General features: G+C 36.5%; 1 protein-coding gene across 10 annotated transcripts in view; it reads right to left on the bottom strand.

Annotated features, from left to right (window-relative positions):
• The window catches only part of DMD (dystrophin), a 1,145,544-nt gene that overhangs the window by 107,923 nt on the left and 1,016,640 nt on the right, over window positions 1-20,981 (bottom strand). For all 10 annotated transcript variants that reach the window (XM_074858566.1, XM_074858564.1, XM_074858568.1 and 7 more), the window contains 2 exons: window positions 20,239-20,317; window positions 7,111-7,171 (listed from right to left, as the gene is read on the bottom strand). In XM_074858566.1, the coding sequence (XP_074714667.1) occupies window positions 7,111-7,171; window positions 20,239-20,317 (140 nt within the window). The remainder of the gene's footprint in view (window positions 1-7,110; window positions 7,172-20,238; window positions 20,318-20,981) is intronic.

The raw sequence follows: 20,981 nt of genomic DNA, 5'->3' as shown, positions 1-20,981 counted from the left end.
AGAAAATGAGAAATAAGCAAAATGAATATAGATAAGATTTGATCATTCCTAACCTACTTGTTAAAATCTTTAAGTCTAAATGCAATCTTACTGACATTTATACAGTTCTTCGTTCATTCATTTTATGTTTCCCTTAGAATCTGTGACCCCTAAGCATAATATATACACAAATTAATTCTCAGGATGAAGGTCTAAAGATAAGGATATCACAGAACTGATGTGCAACACAGAACTGATTGCAGCTAATATCTGACAAGAAAAAAAAAAAAAAAAAAAGAAGAAATCATTGAAAGGGATTCAGCGAGGGGAGAAATGGGTCAAATAATCCATAGTCATGATTCAGTAAGTACAGACTAAACAAATTGCTTAGGAGAAGAAATATGCCAAGGCAGGTGGAGAATATTTTGAAAAACAGGAACTTATTGCAGTCTGTAGAACTGGCATCGTAGAAAGTCAGAGAAAGAAGAAATACAAGAGAGATTCAGCATCTTCAGTGAGTTCATTTCAGAAAAAAAGTCAATCTGGGTGAAAGTCTGACCTCGCCCTGACAGACAGGCCACTTAAAGAATCAGAAGCAGCCTAGCTGATATGTCCAGTTCTTGCATCCTCAGTCTTCTCTTGACGTTGCATTGCCCTAGATGCCAATACTAGAACATTACATAGTCTACCAAAGCCTGTGTGTCCACAGCAAATACAGCTGGTGATGTAAATTGTATATGTCCATATCCAGTACTTTTTAACTGGTATTGAAACATAACTTAAAACACACAAATAATTATAGTCCTGCCTTATATTAAACTGATAAGATCATGAAGAGGACAAAAAAAGGACACGGTAGGTGAAGAGGGATCAATTTAATGCTGGCTCTCTTATTATATGGATGAAATTTTTCTCATGTGGAATGGGGAAATTGTGTGCTTATTTGTGGAGCTAACTGCCTCAAAAGAGACACTGAACCAAGGGCAATGCAGACAATGGATGTGGCAAGTCCTGCTTTGGAGGAGCTGTCAGTCTTTGCAGGAAACAAAGGAATTATGAGACTTCTTGGTGTAACAAGAATATATAAAAAATCTGAGATATTGTTCCCCATTTCCTTGAAGATTTCATTGGACAGTTGTCAGAAGCTGTCTTCTCTTTGTCATCTAAATTAAGTATGTAATTGATCTTTAAAAAAAGAAAAGTCTGACAGGCAAATCTTTCTATTTTTTCGCTTAATGTGTCTAATCTTTTCAACTTCAAAGCATTCCAGTGGAAATCAAACATAATTCCTATTTTTGAATCCTGCTCATTAAGCGCACAATGTTTAAAACATGGGCTTGAAGTATACGGCAATAAATTTTAGCTATCAGGAGCAGCTGTAAAATCTACTTTTTCATGGAAGATCTGGTATATACTCTACAAAATAGGACCATATTGTATAGATGTCATTCAACTTTGTAAAAATTATATTGGCTATGTTAATTTTTTATTCATTTACTTCAGTTGTTAAATGTAGTCAGGCTACATTTAACAACTGAAGTAAAATGGAGCAGATAGAAATGAAGTAAAAAGTAAAATTCAAGCAAAAATCACATTCAGCTTACAATAAATATAACAATTTCAGCTACAATAAAATATTTAAGGTTATGTAATTATATTCTATTACGCTATAAAGAGATGAACTCCTTGTACAGTATCAAAAGTTTACTTTTCACATTACTGCCTATTAAAATAGCTCATTTATTACTCTCCTAGCCCCAGAGCTGGAAAACAATGAGTATCTGGATTTAATGGATTTAAAATGTTGATACATTCCTTTTAATTAGGAAAATAGGAAAGCCAGATGCCATCTAAAATTCTCTTACCCAGCTCATTACCTTCATAACACATTTTTAGATTTAACCTGCACAAATTTATCCCTGCACCATTTAACCTCTCTGAAATGCTTAACACTGTACAATCTTTGTGAACATTTGTACCGAATGAATCTGACAACAAAGCTTAAGAAATTTACTATCCACTCAAATACGAGCACTGTCATATCAAGAGGACCAAGCTCTGTAAGTGTTGTGTAAGTGCCTGAGGAAGCTGATCTCTGCCCTCCACCGCAGGCACTACGTTACATGCTGTTATGTTGGTAAAGCACATGGTTTCCATCAGTTGCTGCCCCTAACAAGAGGCTACAGCCCTGCTCCCAGTCCCTGCACCATCTAGGATACGATAAAATTGCTGCTGAGTACTTATAATTCATTTCAAAACAAATTAAATCCCCTTCAGTTACTTTGCAAGTGAGGGCAGTAACTCCCTGCTGACAGATGGTAACGAAGAGCAGACCCACGGGATCTTCCCTGAGTGCTCTTGCTCAGTCAGCAGGAACACATCTGTTTATAACCTCCTCTTTCATTTTAAAGGTAGTTAAAGGCTCAAGATTTCTCATTTATTTACACTCAGAGTTTAAATTTTCGTGACAAGTTTTGGAACCAAGGCTTCACAGCCCTACAAATGATAAACTCTGCACTTGGACAAACCTCTAGGAAATATCAGATATTTCATTTAGATTTTTTTGCTAGACAGCATGACGATTTACATCACATAAAGGAAGACTGAAAAGTATTATACCTTTTTCTTCCTTCACAATAGTTTCAATTTTCGTATGAAGAGTTCAGACTGAAATACGGGAAAAGGTCATAATAGGTGTGCTTTTAAGAAGCCAAAATAATACCCTTTTGGTACTTGGCAGATAGGTTAACTGTCAGCTATACACATGGTTTTCATAGCATGCTCACAGCTTCACTCACTACATATACATAGTCATGCATTATTTATTTATGGTTCTCCATGTCTCTGCTGTCTGACACATATTTCCCACTACTTTTTGTAGCTCATACTTATCTACATTCTGCAGAAGAAACAATTAACCCAAGTGATTTTACCAGAACAGCAACTCTTTGCTTTATTTTATCTTAGTAGAATTTAATTCAGATAGATTCATTTATCCTGTCTCCAAGTTGAACAAAAGTAAAAGAATCATGGCTCTAATCTGTTTGCTTTTACAATGAAAACTCAGGGCTCTTAGCTTTTTTCTGTGTTGAAATTCTGCATGGTTAAACAACAATTAAAAGGGAGATTAAAAATTAAGACAACAAAGAAGTATGTTTATAGAAACTGGCCCACTAGATCTCCAGTATGAAGGATGGAAAGACTGAAGAATCTGAAACTAACAAGAAAGTATGTCACAAGCTGGTATGTTTAATGCAAGTCAAATGCTCTCATAGGAAACTACAATGTGGAAGAAAGTAAGCAAGTGGAGATGCACAGTCCTTGGAGTTAGCTCACTGCATAGCTAATTTATATAGATAGGCTCATATGGATCTTCTCAAGGAGTAAAATCTATGCTCCCGAGAATCCAGCTTTGCCCTCAGCAGGACAAAGTTCAGTGAACTGCTATAATCTGTATAAGGAAATAAGCTTGGCTGGGAAATAACTTGGAAGTCTTCCTTTGTGGGAAGTACTGAGATAAAAAACTACTGTATTTTTGCAGAAGCATTTTAAATCCTTCAAAAGAATGGGCACAGCAAGAGGGTAAGAAGACAGACACTATTAACTGGCAAGTCAGTTATACAGAGGAAAAATAATGTCAAAGATTAGTACAAATATAGAAGTCACACCTACTAAATTTCAAGACATCGTGATGGCAGGAATACTGAATTTTTTTTAGAAGGAAGGTATGTTGCAGACTTCAATCCAACTCCTCCTCCTTACTCCAAGGCAACAGAGATCTCCTAGCACTGTGTAATGGACACATTTGCTGAGCACAGGATAAGACGTACACAAGAGATGCAAACATGATTCAGAGTATAGCTGCTTAATATCCCCTTGTGCTCCGGGACGACAAACACTGAAGAGGAATTGGGTTGTGCAGCATGACTGAATGCTGCTTCTGGTGTTGAAAATCCAAAGTAGACATTTGATTTTGCTATCTATCACTGCTTTGGAGCAGCTCCTCTATCTGTTTGATTGGAAGATAAGAATGTGCGTGTGCATGCATACACATGTGAGATCCCTTTCATCATGGGGTGAGCTCTGCTAAGATGTGATCTAACCTGAATTATGGTGTTAAAATCTGCAGCCTCCTTACCTTCATTATCTGTCTTTTTTAGATTTTGAGACTTTTTTATCTTTTGATGTGTATTCAGTAGTCTTTGTGCTGTGCATTTTTTCCATTTGCTTTTCAGATTTCTGAGGTACAGTAATTGCCTGGTTTGTCTCCTGAAAACTTAAGTTTAGAAATTTTAATGAATAACTAAAACATTTTTAAAGAGTACAGACATGCCTGTGCCTGCTTCTGCCTTCCCATTTTCTATGTTGCACTCCAGTAAGAGTAGGATCAAGGTTTTCAGGGAACAGGACTGATTAAACTGAAAACTATTTTTTATATTCCTTTCCTTTTTTAACCTAATGAAAGCTTTAAATCCCATACTAGACACAAGGAATATATCAAGGAAGAAAAAAGGTCGAAAAGAAAAGGGTTGGATAAAATGTGTTTTCGAGCAATTTTACATGTTTTAATTCAGAGACAAAACAGAAAGGTTTTTAACTCAGTAGCACCTTGTGCACTGGGGAAGTGCTCAGTACCCAGGTAGCAATGTCCACTTGCTGCTTGAGAAGCCAAAACACTTCTGCTGTGCTGGAACACAAAAATTTGATTTCTCAGTTCACTGGTGAATAGAGAGGTGGGGCTGAACCATTGGCCTAGCTTGTCACCCCCATAAGGAGGGAAGCACATAAAAGGGTGGAGGGAAATCCACCAGAATGCAGCAGCTGGTGTAAGGCCATTAGACTGAAATTTTCATGAGGCTGACGGTAGGCCAAGCAACTACAAAGTGGCAGAGACTGGAAACAGCTGAAACAGGTTGTATACACTGTTGAGAATGGTATTTTCCATGGCAATGACGCCTATGCCAATCCAATTTGAAAAAAAAAAGATACTGGTGTGAATAATCTCAAGAAGGAATTATTGAAGTGATAAGCTTTAGAGGCAACTAGTTGCTACAGATTAATCAACTGTATAAAAATGAAATTTTAACCAGGAAAATCACAAGATTTGAAGATATCTAGCTGTAAGTAAACATTGCTGCTGAATATTTAGCACTAAGTACTGCCTGATTTGTGGATTTATCAAATACTGTGTCATTGTAAATGTGAAATGATGAGATAAAACAGTTAAGCATCAAAGGAAAACAGATAAAGTGACAAACAATAAAATGTGTAGCAAGTCTGGTTAATGAAGGGGGCTAGCACCAATATTCTACACTGATGAGAAAGAAAATTATGTAAACATGAAGAGAACGCTGTCTGTAGCTGCTTAGTCTTCATGGAACGTCTTTTAGAGAATTAACAATTGGTAGAAGAGTAATAGGTCAAAAATTAAAGAAAGAATATGCTAAATTTAAAAGCCAGAATGGTACAGAAAACAATTTAGTTGTGTGTAAATATGAAATACAAGTGACGAGAATGAATGAAAATAAAAAAATGGCTGAGGACCACTGGAGAAAGAAGTAGATGTGACTGCTCACTAAGAGTCATTATAACTTGACTGGTTCGTTTTACATCTCAAGGACAGCAAGTTTTTCTATAAAAGATAAAACTTTAATTAAACTAGTGGTGCTACAACTTTTTATGGCTATTAAGATTTTTCTAAAGTGAACAAATTAAAACAAGTGTATTCCTTTGAATTTGTAAATGGCCTAGAACAGAAGACAACTAAAATCTAGCAAGGAAAAGCAAGAACACTACTGACCATTTTAGCACAAAGAGTCAACAGTTACCCATGGCTGCTGGATACGAGTAGCACAGAGAGAGGTGCGAAGGAGAGCATCTTGTGCCTACATTAAGAATTTCCAAGGCATCTCTCCCCAGTAATGGCATTTCATGCCATGGGAAAGCAAAGAGGATCTTTTCCTTCATGATAGTGACATAAACTGACTCTTACATGCCAGAGCATTGACTCGCTTTCCAGCATTTGTCTCCTGTAGGTTGCCCCTCCTCTTTGATAGAGCTTTCCAGTTTCTTTGTGACTGTTTCATTATTCATAGCCAAATATAAACAGTGGAAAAATTACAAATTTAACACAACATTAAACCAACTTAGCCAGGTATAAGTGTACCTCTGAACTGCACTACAGACTTGGGTTTCTTCATGTGTAACTCAAACTCTGAAGCTGCTGTTGCAGTTCACCTTGTTGTGAAGGTTGGAACTGAAGTACCACTGAAAGAGCTATCTGCAGCCAGATGGCTTCAGTGACACTAGTTGAGTTTGTAAAGTGTTTTGGGAATATAAGGAGGAACATGTGAATATGTGTATTAAACACCACCCATGTTTTGTCACTTGCACTACAGTCTTTATCACAGGTATTGCATCACCTGTTTCATTCAGAAGTTATGTATAAGTAGTTCAAGGCACATATTACAAATAATAAAGAACTAAAAAGAAAAGGAAAAATGTATTAAAACGTCTTTCTTATTTGCTGTGTAGTAGCTCTCTTTAGGGCATTAGAAGCAGGTGTCTCCAAATTATTGATTTTTAAAATTTTCTTCTAATTTGTTATGCATACACATGTCTCAAAGCAAACTAGCTTAAATTGGGGAACTAAACTCTAAAAAAATAGTGCATAGGGAATAATTTGTCCCTTGTCATTCCTCAGTTACAGACTTTTTCAAGTACCGTCCCTAAAGGAATTCATAGTATAAAGTATGTGCATTGCTAGGTTGAAAAAAACAGCGTATCACATTCACAACTGCAATTCATTTTTTTTTTGTTTGTTTTTCAAAACCTGCCATACATACTCTTCAGTGGGTAATGGTACAAATTAAACTATAATCCAGATACCCCAAAGCTTTACTTAGTTTGCAGGTGATTTACAGTAACATAAACCCAAAGAATTTACAAATCAGTGCATCCTACTGTGCTTTTAAATAACACACTTCTGTGAAATTTATTTCACATTTCACTCCTGTTTGTTCTTCCCACTTAGACACCATAGGAGCAGTTCATGGTAATCTAAGAAAATTACTAAGTATCCTCTTAAATGACAAATGTAAATATCTGGAATGAATTACTGTTTATACTCACTTGATATAATATGGCACTTTGTTTGGTGAGATTGCCCTCTCCCAGGGGCCTTGGACAGAAGCTGTTAACAACAAAGAAACAAACAAACAAATAAATAAATGCACACATGCATTCATACATACAAACATACCTAGAAGAGAACATGGAGGTCAAGTTCAAACATGAAAGACAACGTTAATCTCTAGAATTACAATTTTACGCTCGACCACACCGATACAGGTCTGTTTGCTCAGTTGCCCATGAAGGCAGGAAGGATTAACCTGCTGTTCTGAAATTTCTGCCCTAATCTGAGAGAAACTGAACTCATTCAGCTGCAAAGATAAATACAAAAAATCCTCCTTGACTACTAACCTTACAGAACAGATACGAAGCAGAGCAAGCAACCTGTCTTCTGGTGTGTTCTTTTATAGTGTTCCTCCTGCTAATGTGTTTGACTGGGTTGTCTTCAACTTCTTTCCTTGTGTGGTCAGCGCTTTCCATCCTTCTAGGAATGGAATTACGCGCTTGTTCACATTTCATGTTGAGTGAAGTTACACTGAGAGAGCATCTAAGTATTTTGTTTATTCTCTTGTTGACTTGTTCTAAATGGGGAGTAATTTTCTTTTTATTGCTCCACATTACTAATTGTGTCTTATTGACTTTCAGTAACAGCAAAAAATGGAGAAAATGACAGTGTGATCACAAGAAATAGAGAGGAAGTGACATTACTCACTCCTGACTATCACAGTGTTAAATATCAACATTAAGTTACAATGAAAATATTTTTTAACAAAGTTTTTATAAAACTCGTTGGCAAAACAATTGAGACTGATTTTTTTATTAGATGTTTTATTACAGGCAGAGAAAACTTACAGTTTAGGCCATAATCAGAAGATAGCTTTTTTATTAAGAGTTTGTTATCTGTCAAAACCAGTAGGACCAAGAACTTTTTTTTTTTTAATGTAGTGATTAAAAAAGAAAATATATGAAAAGTGATCTAGTGGAGGGAAGAAAAAGCCTGTTTGCTTCATCCAGTGTAACCCTTCTTTTTAGTGACCCCTGCTGTTCACAAAGGAAAACAATGGTTACCAAGACAACTAGTAATTAGCTGCTTGATCATTTGGCTCTGAGTACTTTCTTTCCCTCTCTTATTCAAAATAGATACTTTAAAAACACCACTCCCCATCTGCAGGTACTTTAACAAAGTCAACAAATCACAGTTCATACAAATAAAAATGACTAATATACACATTTCCTATATTTTGTACCAGAATTGTTAACCAGATTCACAGAAGTCAGTCTGCAGAATGAAATATACTGCCCCTCTCTTGTCCATTGTTAAGTGTTGGAAGCGTGAGAAAAGTAAACCAGTGAGAAATCTGTAAAACACACATTTCTTTGACACAGGGTGCCCAGAGCAAGCACAAGATGGGATGGAGGTCCAGTGATTTGTGTTTGCTATGGCACCAGGGAGGAACGAGAAGCAAGGTGTAGGCTGTGCGGTCCCATTCTTTTACTTATCTCAAGAATTTTTGCAGTAGCCAGCCAGCCTTGTTTCTCATCCTCCCTCTTTTTCCCACAAAAACCAGCTGTACCTCTCACATCAAGGAATGTGCTGTGTTGTTACTCAAAAGATAATGGCATGACTACAGTCCCACCCACTCACACATACATACTAAGATCAATACTACCCCAAGTTTGTGTCTAACTCGGAGGGACAATAATCTGACACCAAATTGGAGGGACAGATCGATGGATTTGTGCTCCTTGCCCCCCCCCCCAAGGGACGCCTTTTGGTAAGATTTGAGCCCTTGGCTACGCCAAGTGATTACCCGGGAATTATGTACGTGTGATTGCAATTGTTTTTCTTTTGTGTAGTGCTATACAGCCAACCTACAGTTTGTGCATTTATCGTAGGCAATCTCAAAGAACCTGTACATGTTGCATAAGAATAAACCATACTATTCATAAACCTGACTGCTTCTCTTGTATGCAACTGGACCTACAGCATACGGGCTGTTCGTGCATCCGGGTCAGACTATAGTCACAGCCATAATTGGCATACCTATTAAGAGATAAGTCCAGCCAGCCCTAGCCCCTCTAATCTCTGAGGACCGGCTAAAATGCAAGGGGATTCATCTCTTACCAAATTAATTCCCCCCTAAAATGCAACACCCATGTACTGGAGCACAGGCAAGAATTGGAGGAAAGAGATGAAACATTCTTATAAAAATTGCTGCATAGAGAAATCTTGCTATTTTTGTAGCCACATGCACATGAATTTTGAAGCAGGGCTGGAAGGTGCCTAGGGACCCCACAGAAGGGACATAAATCAGATAGCAACAGTGGAGGAAGTTGGAGACATTCTAGATGGTCTGAAAAGGAGAAGGAAAAGCAACTCAGAAGAGGGTACAGACTGGCAAGTGGAACAATGGGTTTCACATACATTTGAGACAATGCTGAGAAGATAGGGAAAGGAAGGAATATGTCTGGAAGAAATATGAATATGATAATCCTGTTTTAGATTGCTGGTGGCCAAGGATTTATGAAAAGCCTACCACAGCATCTTTGTAGGCCCTGCTGTTGTCTTCAACCCCCAACTAACCATCTGTAGCTGAGTGTATTGCTTTCCTATAACTTATACAGTTTTGCATTTTTTAAAAAAGAAGGGTGAAATGAAATTTCAAAGGTATGAACCATGAAAACAGGTAACTTTCAAAGTGTGCAGGAAACGCAGAATTTGAATTACAGTGTTAGAGCTCATAGAAAAATAGCATGCTGCAACGCCACTGAAGTCTGTATCATGACCTACACATACAAGAGCACAGGACTGTGTGCATTTTCATATACAAGTACAAATACTCAGATACACTCATAATTTATCTATGATCATATACTCCTCCTTGGGAGAGGGACTGTCATTTTGTTCAATGTTCATAGGCTGTGTAGCTGAAGGGCTGTGAAGGCCAAGGTTGCCGTTCATTAAGCTGGCTCTTTTCAGTAGCACAAGCTGTAGCTGCAATGTGCACGCAGCTTCTCAGTTTCTGTAGTGCTATAGCCTCAAATGATGTAAGGATATAATCTGTTACATAATTTATAGGAATGCAAAAACTATCAAAAATAGAGTATCATGTAATTGTTTTATGTTAACTATGTTAAAATAAGGGAACATGTCCTACTTTTAACCCTATTTTTAGGTTCATGCAAAACTCTTAACCTTGATGCTTAATTATTTTTTCTACTGGTGAGAACATAAGCTTCTGTAAATGTAATTTTGGTGACTGATCCAATGTTCTCCATCATCTAAAGGGGGATGGAAGCTGAAACCAAGGAGTTAGACATAGATTACGGTTTCATTTTACACTATCAATGACTTGCTGATTTCTTTATATGTTTTTATTCCATAATACTAACCTGTGTGTTAATATGTGGTCCATCAAACAGTTTTAAAATTCCTACTCAGTGACAATGATAAGGTTTCTTACCCATGGGAGTTGGTATTATCTGAGGACTAATTCAAATAGGATTATACTAAATTATAATTTTTGAAAATAACCCTTCAGTATTAACTAAAAATTGACCTTCTTACATCATTATTACAATCATTAAACCAATCATTAATATTTCCCACTGGAATACCACCAAACTACAGTTCTTCCACTTTAAAATTTGTTTTCAGTTCAATACCTAAACAGAATAGATTGCTGCATATTTTTTGGAAAGTGTATTTCTTCTGTTGCTTCTGAATTAGTCTGGGTAAGAGCTTTGCAGTCATAACTTATTATCACAGAATCTTGCATACAATAGTGTTCTTGATACATTAGAAGAGGAACAAATACTTTGCTTTCATAAGAAACTAAGTGCTTTAAGAATAACAAACAATTCTGTGATGTTCTGCATAATTGGATTTAGTGTTCCTTCAAGAGATTGCAGTGAAGCTGTCTATAATACACTTTTGGTTTCCTGGATGATTCTAGCCTTGCATAAATTTGAGTTGACAAAATACATGGTACTTTTTACAGCTATGCTAAGAGAATAATAATTTAATTTTTGGCAGAAGCTCAGAACAGCTGTTTCTTATCTCTGGATACTGGTACAGGTTTACTATCCATTATAAACCTAGTGCAGGTAATGGACATATATTTAATTTCTTGTTAAGACCATTTTATTAGTCCATCTAAAACTCTTGCCAGCAAAGACTTTTTTATATGACACTCTAGTATCCCTGAGTGCTACAGCACTCAAGAAGCAGACATTTTCCTGTTTGCTAAGTGTAATTCAAAAGTGTTTTATTGTTCTAGCTTGCACAGTGTAAGAACCCATTACCATACACCTAGCTACTTGCAATGCTGTTGACTGAAATTAAATACCACCACAAAATATGGGGCATTTTAAAAGTGAATTTAAGTTTCCCTATACTTTATTTGCATTGACATACATTTTAATGGTTACCTAATTTGGGAGTTTTATTTCTTTCTGTTGGTGTGCTAACATCCAAGACTTGCTTTGCCTATTCAGCTTAAGTGAACATGGTTCTTGACAGTAAGTCTACATCCTTGTTTGCAGAATGTATAATGAAATGGTAGCATGCTGGCTCTCTGAACTTCAGCAGTGTTTAATCTATGCAAGGACCTGAATGAAATATTAAATAGGACGATGGTATAATTTTATCTGTGTTGATATTACAAAAAATAATCTGATAAATATTTCACTTTAGCACTACAAACACAATGAAAAATACATGTATGTTTACAAATAGCAAACTATTTCGCCTCCAGCTATTTAAAGAGTAAATTTAGTATGCCCACATTTAAGCTATTCTTAGTGGTACTTATTTACATAGTCAGCACACACTTCTAGTCACTCTATAACGGCATGAATGTACATTTTCAGTTCTAAATATGAGTCAAAAGATTTTTTTTGTATGTCACTAGGGGTTAAAGTATTGGGAAACAGTTTTAGGACAGAAACCACAAAGTAGCACTGCCTGGTGACCATACACTGTTATATCTATCTTCTCAATTATTTTTTTCTTAGAAATTTATTATATTTATTATATATGCATTTCAGCATCATGATAGTTAAAGCTGAGCTCATTTTTATGTTCACAATCAAGACCTGCGTTACCCGCTTGGTGGTCATAGTAGCTGTAACTCAGCAAGGTACTTAATTATGTTCACATTTTAATAATGCTAATAATTCACTGGTTCATCCTAGGAATTCTACCTGCATGCCTTACATTGCTCTATCTAGCATTATCATCATTAATATCTTTATGCAAACATAGAGCCAGGAATTTATTTATTCACAGAAGGTTTGTCTTCACAGCAATTATTTTCACTTCAGCAAGGTATGGAGTTGGTGACTTCAGACAAAGGCAGACAGGGAGGACGAAATGATGAGACAAGCTTTGCATCTGGAAAGACTGATGCCTTGAGAATCAGAAGTTCACATCTGTGTGAGGTACCTTAACCTTTCAAAGATGCATTGACTACTATTCCAATTATTTTCAAATGAGACCATTATAAATGAGAAACTATTGCTCTCGACAGACTATAAAGAGCTTATGCTTCTCTTCTGAGAGAATGTGCTAAAACAATGTTTCCCTCCATATCAGTTCATGATACACGCTGGCAGGATGCCATCTCCAATACATATGCCCGCATGACAATGGCACAACAGAAGTGTTTGCATAACCTGTGAGTTCTTTGAGATCCTTTGCAACAAATGTCACTACACATCTGTAAATTACGATTCCCTCCCCCCCACCGATTTATAGAGAATTGATTTCTAAATTATGTGTATTTATTATTGTACTAGGTGAGACCAAAGAACAATCTGATTGCGGTGTGTGGCACTGAGGTCTAATGTTGCATTGTGTGGTTGAGAAACTGATGTCAGAATACACTGAGCACACAATTTAGAAGCTACAAGGCAGAAACATCAAGCAAAACCTGTCTTTCATAAGGACTAGACAGCATGGGGTCTATTCTGCTCCAAGCCCTAGCTCATGGTGTTGCACACATGGATGGATCTGTGGGCATTTCAGAGATAGAGAGCTCTTTCTCAGCTTGGGTTCTGCTGTCCTTAAACCCAAGCAAACACTTACTACTTCCCTGCAACACTAGCAGCACTGTCTGTCGCTGTAGCACAGATGCAGACATTTACTGAATATACTATTTGCAGCACCCTTGCAACCAATTTGAAGAAGGGATTATTAGTCATGAAAAAGTTCAGCACGTTATCAGGGCCAATTACAGCGATGGTCATTTTACAAGAGTTATAAAAGATGCCTTTCCATCCTGTGTTTCCTGATGGGATATTTCGGATGACTTAAGATTTCTCACCTGCAGCCTAGGGTCAACATTATATGATACAACCTAAATAATGCACACCTTTAATCATGAATAGTTTTTTTAGAAGTTTCCAAATGCCACTTGTAATGTGAAGTATAAAATTCATCTAATGCTCATTTTCTTAAATGTCACACTACTGTAAAATGGCAAAAACACAAGCATCTACTTGTTTAATAAAGAAATACTTCTTGAAATACAGCAAAGTGATATAGTCTGTATCGATCCACATATCCCAAGTTACAGGTACTTCATACTGCTAACTTCTGCTCTTAAGAATAAAAATCTCTAAAACTGCCTCATCAAATGAGGTCATAAAATGACCTAATCAAATTGGTGGTGATTTTTATGCAAATGGGATTAGATAAATAGAAAAATAAATATTTCATAAATATTCCATGTCATATAACAAAACATAGCAGAATTATAATATAGAATTTATCTATTGTACCACAATCCTGGAGTTGAAAGACAAAGGAATGTCCTAAACTGAACACAACATACATATCATGACAACATGGGTGCATGGTTAAATGCATCAGAGTTAAACCTGGCAGTGTAAAAAATGAATTAGTTTTCATTTAGGCTTCACAGATCCAATGTTACTCCAAAAAGATTATAAAATATTGGGGGGAAGATTCTGTCTTAGCAACATACCAATTGAGACAGTGGACAAAAGTATATAGGCAATAACCCATTTTTTGAGTCTTATGCGCATTAAGAGTAAAAGATAATATTTGATTGCTTGCAAATTATTTAGCATTGCAGAATATAGGATTATCTACCAAACAAGAATAAAATACAGAAATTAATTAGGCTGCTATTAAAAAAGACAGCAATTTTCCTGACCAGTCCCCCCAAAAACCCCTCTGCTTTAAAATAAATACTATACAGCATTTTTAAATTGATGACAAATGAAAACCAAGAACACGAGAGAGATTTAGAAGGTATTATTTTTAACTACTATTCTAAGTTATTTTTTATTGGAAACATTTTTTTTCACAAAGACAAGATATTAATTGCAAGGAAAACTTGCTTGCTTCCAGGTGAAGAGAGGGGGAGAACATCATAATTTGAAAACTGACTGTATCATTTTGTTCAGAAATTTGTACCCCAATGCATTATAGTGGAAAGGGTCACTTAACATAAAAGTGCAAGAAAAAGGAAAACATAGGATTTATGGAATTCCAGCTTTATACCTATTTCATTGTGAATCAAACATATTATTAAGTTTTATGGAGAGATTCTCTGTGGTTTTCTGGAGAAGTAAATATAATGGAAAATTTAAAGCCCGCAAGAGAAGGACTGGTGATCATATGACCTGATGACATACTTTCACTGTAAAATTAATTCTAGTAATTTTATTCCAGAAATAAGAATAAGCACATTCTCTCAAAATATGCCAGTGTTATATTTCTCTTAAAAACCTTTAGCAGTCAGGCAAAGGCTAGCACTGCCAAAAGTTGTAGCTGTGGTTACAATATTCTAAACAACACACAAATGGACAGAAGACATTTTTCCCTAACTTCAAGCCTGATTTACCCATCACACAAGTCTTGATGTTGAATTGGTGCCCAGAGATGCTACAAATTCACAGTGATAACAATGTCAAGACCTGTTGAAGTGAACTTTTTGTTGGTATTTTAATACTTTTTTCCTTTTTCAGAAGCACATGCAGTCATTTTTTATTTGTCAGAAAGTAGAAAAAAGTTTTCTAGCACCCAGGCTCCTGTAGCTAATATGACCATATTTAAATATAATAATAAAATCCCTTTGCTTCCAGAGAGTTCTCAGAGTTAGGCCAATTCTTTTGTAACCACTTATCCTCTATCTTTATCTTACTACCTGGTAATATTTTTTTATTCAAAACCTTCAATGTGATATCTAAAAATATTAAATCATATATCCAAAAGACATGGATGAGTGGACATGATCTTCAACATCTGCATGTCAAAAATGATATCTGGAAGACAATATAATGCCTGCAGTGAGAAATAAGACAAAGATATAGCTGTTAGCACTGGAAAATAATCTATCAGGTGGATGAGTAAAGTGTCTTAAGAGTCCCAGGGCCGTGTCAGTTTTAGAGGCAGCTGTCTTAATTAGCAGGACTTGCCCTTTTAAATATGCCTGCCTGCACAAGAAAGAGCTTCACCAATCTTTGCCTTGTATAATAATCTAAGCACTCACCCAGACCCACATCTCCAATTTCTCAGGATAGTGGCCTAAATAACTGAAGGAAATCACAAAGGCACAGAAAGAAGAAGAAAAAAAAAAACAACAGATCTGAACCTTAACAGCTCTGAGCTTATCCTGAGAAGGAGAGACTTAGGTTACATAGCCCATAGCTGCAATAATATTTTTTATTTTTAAGCAACAATTTTCTGACATAAAATGCAGCAGCTTGCAATACAAACTGTTGGCTCCAGAGTTGGTAACCTTTCTGTTTCTGAATGAAAGCTGCTATGACTGCCTCATTTCATATTGAAGTCAGTGCTGTTCCTGCTTGGAAGTCCAGAATTTAAAGGTATAGGTAGGTATCTCAAGTTAAAATACAGTTCCTACAACATATTTAAGTATGCAGATTTAAGTCTGGTACTGATATATCTAGGTAGCAGAACTTTGTAGCCTGGGAAATACAAATCAGAAAATGGTAGCTAGATGTTAATCAACCTTTTAGACTTGCAAACCTAAATGTTCTTTCTGTTCCTCCTATTTCCAGGTTCTTCACTCGACAATAGTTCATGTTCTGTGAGCTTGGGAATCACAAGCAACACCTGGGATCTTCCAGTCATGCTCGTAAGTAATTGACAGTTATATCTGAGAAGTATTTCATGTAGTCACTTCATTGACATGCTGTACATACTAACAGATGGCTCATACTGGAGCTGGACAGTAAATTACAAGGTTTGCTTATGCTTTTAAAAGATGTAATACCTTCTATTTTCTGGCGATCACAAGTAATGCATGTGAATGAGCTATCACATTAAAAATAGGATTGATGGGAGGCTGGCTAGCATAGGAAAAGATATTAAAAACAATCTGACATCGATCCTACCTCTCATTTATTGCATCTCAAAAAAAAAATAACTGTTGTGACAAATATAGGTGGGTCCTCCAACAAGAGACAATTAATCCCATTCTTTGTAAGAGACAGCATCACAGAGAAAAATAAAAGAGGTCAAAAAAGTAAAATTATTCCAGAGGAGTCACTGAAACCTCTGGATCTGGCATTATGTTTGAAATTTGCAGGTAGTCTTTTTCACACTTCCAAATTAAGCACCATCATCCTTGAAAGGATCACTGACTTTAATTACCTTGCTAAATATTTACCAGTTTCTCTTTAATAGAAAGGAGATTTTTTTTTTTTAGTACCCCAATTTAGATCATTCTAATTAAACAGCAAAACCTTCAAAACCAAGAAACTCACTCTGTGGATTCATGATATAATGTCTTACACATGTAATACATTTTTCAGCTATTGCTGTGAATGCTGGGAGCCTCTCTCCTTGCCAAGGATTAAACTGAGGAGCTAGGACTCCGTGGAGACTAGCAGTGTGAAATAAGTTTAGGGAAGCATGAAGGACTGATCAGAAGATCAAGGACTGAGGGGAGAGCACCCAGCAAAAAGTGTAGGAGGCCTGGAGAGAGTCAAGGTCATGTGCTAGCAGAAAAGTAAGGGCCAGTTTTGATGAGAGGCCTTTATATCTGCAGGCAGCCCAAAGCCTTGCTATAGAGACAAGTGTGTACTAGCTCCTTTGTCATTATTTTAACCTCACAACTAGGAGATGTCTGAATTATCCTGTGCCACAGTATAGATAAACACTGTCACCCGGTCATTTAAAAGAAGAAAGAGTGGAAAGAGAAGATCGAACTGCATGAAAGGACAATGGAGAAAAATTGTCCCTAAATTAAAAAATTCTACAAAGGAGGAGACTTTTTTTTTTTCTTTTTTTCACTCCTTATCTTTCTAGTGCACACCTTCTTTCCCATCTCTGTCAGAAACAGCTATAACAATAGCTCTTAGAACAGGCTGCAAATGCTTAGAAACAGGGACTACCACTTGATTCCTTGCCTGCACAGGGCATGACAAATATGAGGTCCCTGCATCACTCCCCCATTATTTCTGTGCTAGGTTTTCAACAGCCCTATGTGACTTCACTTCCAACCAAGCAGAAACAGACAGATGATGCTGTAATTTCTTTATATAAAACAAACACAAAAAACATTAACACAGATTATCAGTTCATATTTATTTCTTCCAGATAGGAGAGAAATGCAATTCAATCACTGATTTAATGTGAACTTGACTACAGTACCACCCTTTTAGTAGAACTACTTAAAGGTAGATCAACTCTAAAAGGATAATTTTTCATATAGATATATAAACACAGTTGGGAGCTGAAGATTATCACTCGTACCTTAGGGTGAGCAAGCATGTATGGTAGAAGGAAAGTTGATGCTGAGTTTGAGAGGATTAACTAATTATTACTGGCATATAAATTAGGTATGAAATAGCCAATAAAATGTTTATTTTCCTTATTACTTATTACAATTTGCATTGATCTTATGTGTTTCTCAGCTCCTTGGATAAAAACGCTCTGAGAGTTGAGCTTATAAAATAAAACCAGAGAGCAGAATTATTGTGATTCATCTATTCACTGTTGTTGCCACAGCTAGACTGATCCAGCTTGGACTCTGTTTGCCATGCACTGAAAGATCACTTACAAGCCAACAAATTCACCTTCATTTGACCTGCAGAATTCTGTTTAGCAATCCTTATGTTTGACTTGTTCATCCCCAGAAGTACAGATATAGAAACAAGACTAGTGCTAGATGGCAAGGCTCTGGCACTCTCCCTCCTGCAGTGTTACCTCTCCAACAGATATGCTTCCATCAGTGTAGGAGTGCAGAGGTAGTACACGGAAAGTGTGGTATTTTCCTCGGGTGTAGTAATAGTGCATGATACCAAGGAGCTTGATGCTTTTGGAATTCGATGCTTATGAAAGATGGAACTGATAAATGAATGGGCAATTTTCAGTGACTGAACACTTATACTTGGGAAGGATTCTGTAGATATTTTCAGTGCTTCAAATACCTACCTTTTGCATGCACATGTAAGAATACGTATTTGCGCACACATCTAAGAAAGAGAGAGAACAAATACACATATCCACTTTTTCTCAGTGATTTGGCTATTTCCAAAGTCAACATGTTTTCACCTGGCTCCTTTTCCTAAAGTGATCCTCAAGTGGTGAGAAGTGTCCAGAATGATTTCTACTCTTTGCTGGTTCTGGTTAGTACATAGAAGAATAATGTATTATCTCACTAATGGTGGGTGGGCTAAAAGAGGTGACTATCATAACACTGAGCAACTTTTAGATTGGTCTAGTTTATCAGTAATACAGGCAGAATGAGTCTGGGACATAACTGTCACATAAGTTGCCTGGGTGCACTCAGCACTGACACAGAGGACAATGACCTAGTTCAAGTCACTCCAGTGTCTTCTAGATTGCAGTATAGGCTTGCTTAATCTACCCTTAAAATTTATTCTTTCACCAGGAATACACTTTATGTCAGCAGAAAAACAGGCATCTGCTTACACATTGCATTCATGTCGTATACCCGTAACAACCCTCACACGTTCAATCTTGACAAGTCTGATTTGCAGTTGTATGTATTGAGCTGACAAGTTATTCCCAGTGCTTAAGAGTTACTTAAAAGAGATTTTGAAAAAGTAGTAGAAATAACAAAAATAGGGCTTGTTTCTTCACAGGATCATAATTTGACAAAATAAGATGCAGTGTTGAACAACTGCGAGCCTGCATTAGGCTTATATGGCACAACATTGACTCTGGCTTTGAATTTGCAGTTCACCCCACTGAGAATTTTCTGTTTCCCATTGAGATTTCCAGTGTAAAAATGGTTAACAAATTAAAATTACAATGCAGTATCAGCTGAAGAAAAGTTTGTTCCCTACCCCACTGTGAACATAGCTGTGCAATAATAGTGACATCTATTTCTGATGTCTGGATAGCTTGTCCCTCTGCATGTAGGGGACCATTATCCTGTGACTGTGTTCTGTTCTGCTGATATAATCTCTTAAATAAAGTTTTATTGTTTACTTTCCTTAATTGAAGTACAATAGAAAAGACAATGGCCTTTAAGAAGCTTCACTTTAGTCACTGCCTTGGAGCTTTGAAGGTGTTCCAAGTTGTCTTTCAGTGTACTTCAAAACATCCTTGATAGGAGTGCGTGTGGAGGTGGAGTGGGAATATTACAGGCAATTATATTTTATGCAGAGTTGTAAAAAGCTTACTTAACTGCCATCCTTCTGCCAACTTTCCCACTATGGTTTTGATCCTCTCACTGCTCTGCTAAGTGATCTAATCCTGCAAAATATTTCTTCCTGCAGGTCTTATTTTGCCCTTTTTATGAGATGAATATTTCTTTGAACAGATAAACCAAATTCAAATTTTGTTGAATTCTTTCTGGGTTACAATCATCAGAAACTCTTACAATTTTTAATATAATTTTAATTCAATAGTCCTAAAAGAGAACCTTAAACAATGAAGCCCAGCCTTGCATTCACAGACTTGATACTGGCACATATTTTCCTTTTACCTTGGACTATATGAACTTATTTAACAGTCTTCTACTCCCAGTAATGAAAAAAATTAAAAACATTATAATACAGTCTAAAATAGAAACTCATAGCAACGATAAGCACCACATGGCTACAAAAATATCAGTTAACTGTATGCAAGCTGAGCAAGAAAAATGGGAAATTACTCACTGGTAAGAAAATGCTGGGAAGTAGGGCCAAAATCCCTGTGAGCTTCATGCAATTGCCTGATGCGCTCATCAATGGCCACCTGTTAAGAGAGGAGGAAAAAAATTACTCTAAACAAGTAGCAATTATAGTTGGATACTCTTTTCATTAGAGAAGTTCTGTTTAAAATTAAGCAGGCTCCTGCAACAATAGTTCCCCCTCAGGGATTAACTGATATTTAACATGTCTTATCCAAAAGAAAGGAGGCAAAAAAAGGTTTGGGTTTGGTTTTTGGTGTTTCCCCCCCCACCTGACTTTAATTGATGCTACAACAGGTTGAAAATAAAAAGGCTGCTAAATAAAGGTATAGAAAAATGGCCTGACTTTTTGTACCTGAAGAGAATATGGCTGTTACTTGCCAATACTGAAGTCAGAATCATTCCTCTATGTTAGTACTTTTACAGAACTACCTCGAAAGTTCTTTTTGACAATATGCTATTATAAATCAGCATGTGAAAACTAATCTCTTTTGATGAAGGCATAACCATATTTTAGCCGTGTTGAAACAAGAGTAACCAAAGAGCATCTGGTACAAACATTTCTCTGTTCTTTTAATCAACCAAATTCTAGCCCCTCAACCCTTTCTTCCTTGGAAAAGTCCTTTGATGAATATGTTGTTCCTAATGTTTGGTTGGGTTGGTGTACTGCATGAAAACACAGATGTTAGTTGTAAGATTGGTTTTATCTTTACCCTTGAAAATCCAATA

This window comes from Strix uralensis, chromosome 2 (assembly GCF_047716275.1).
Source record: "Strix uralensis isolate ZFMK-TIS-50842 chromosome 2, bStrUra1, whole genome shotgun sequence".
Classification (NCBI taxonomy): domain Eukaryota; kingdom Metazoa; phylum Chordata; class Aves; order Strigiformes; family Strigidae; genus Strix; species Strix uralensis.
This window is presented reverse-complemented; position numbering and strand designations above follow the sequence as displayed.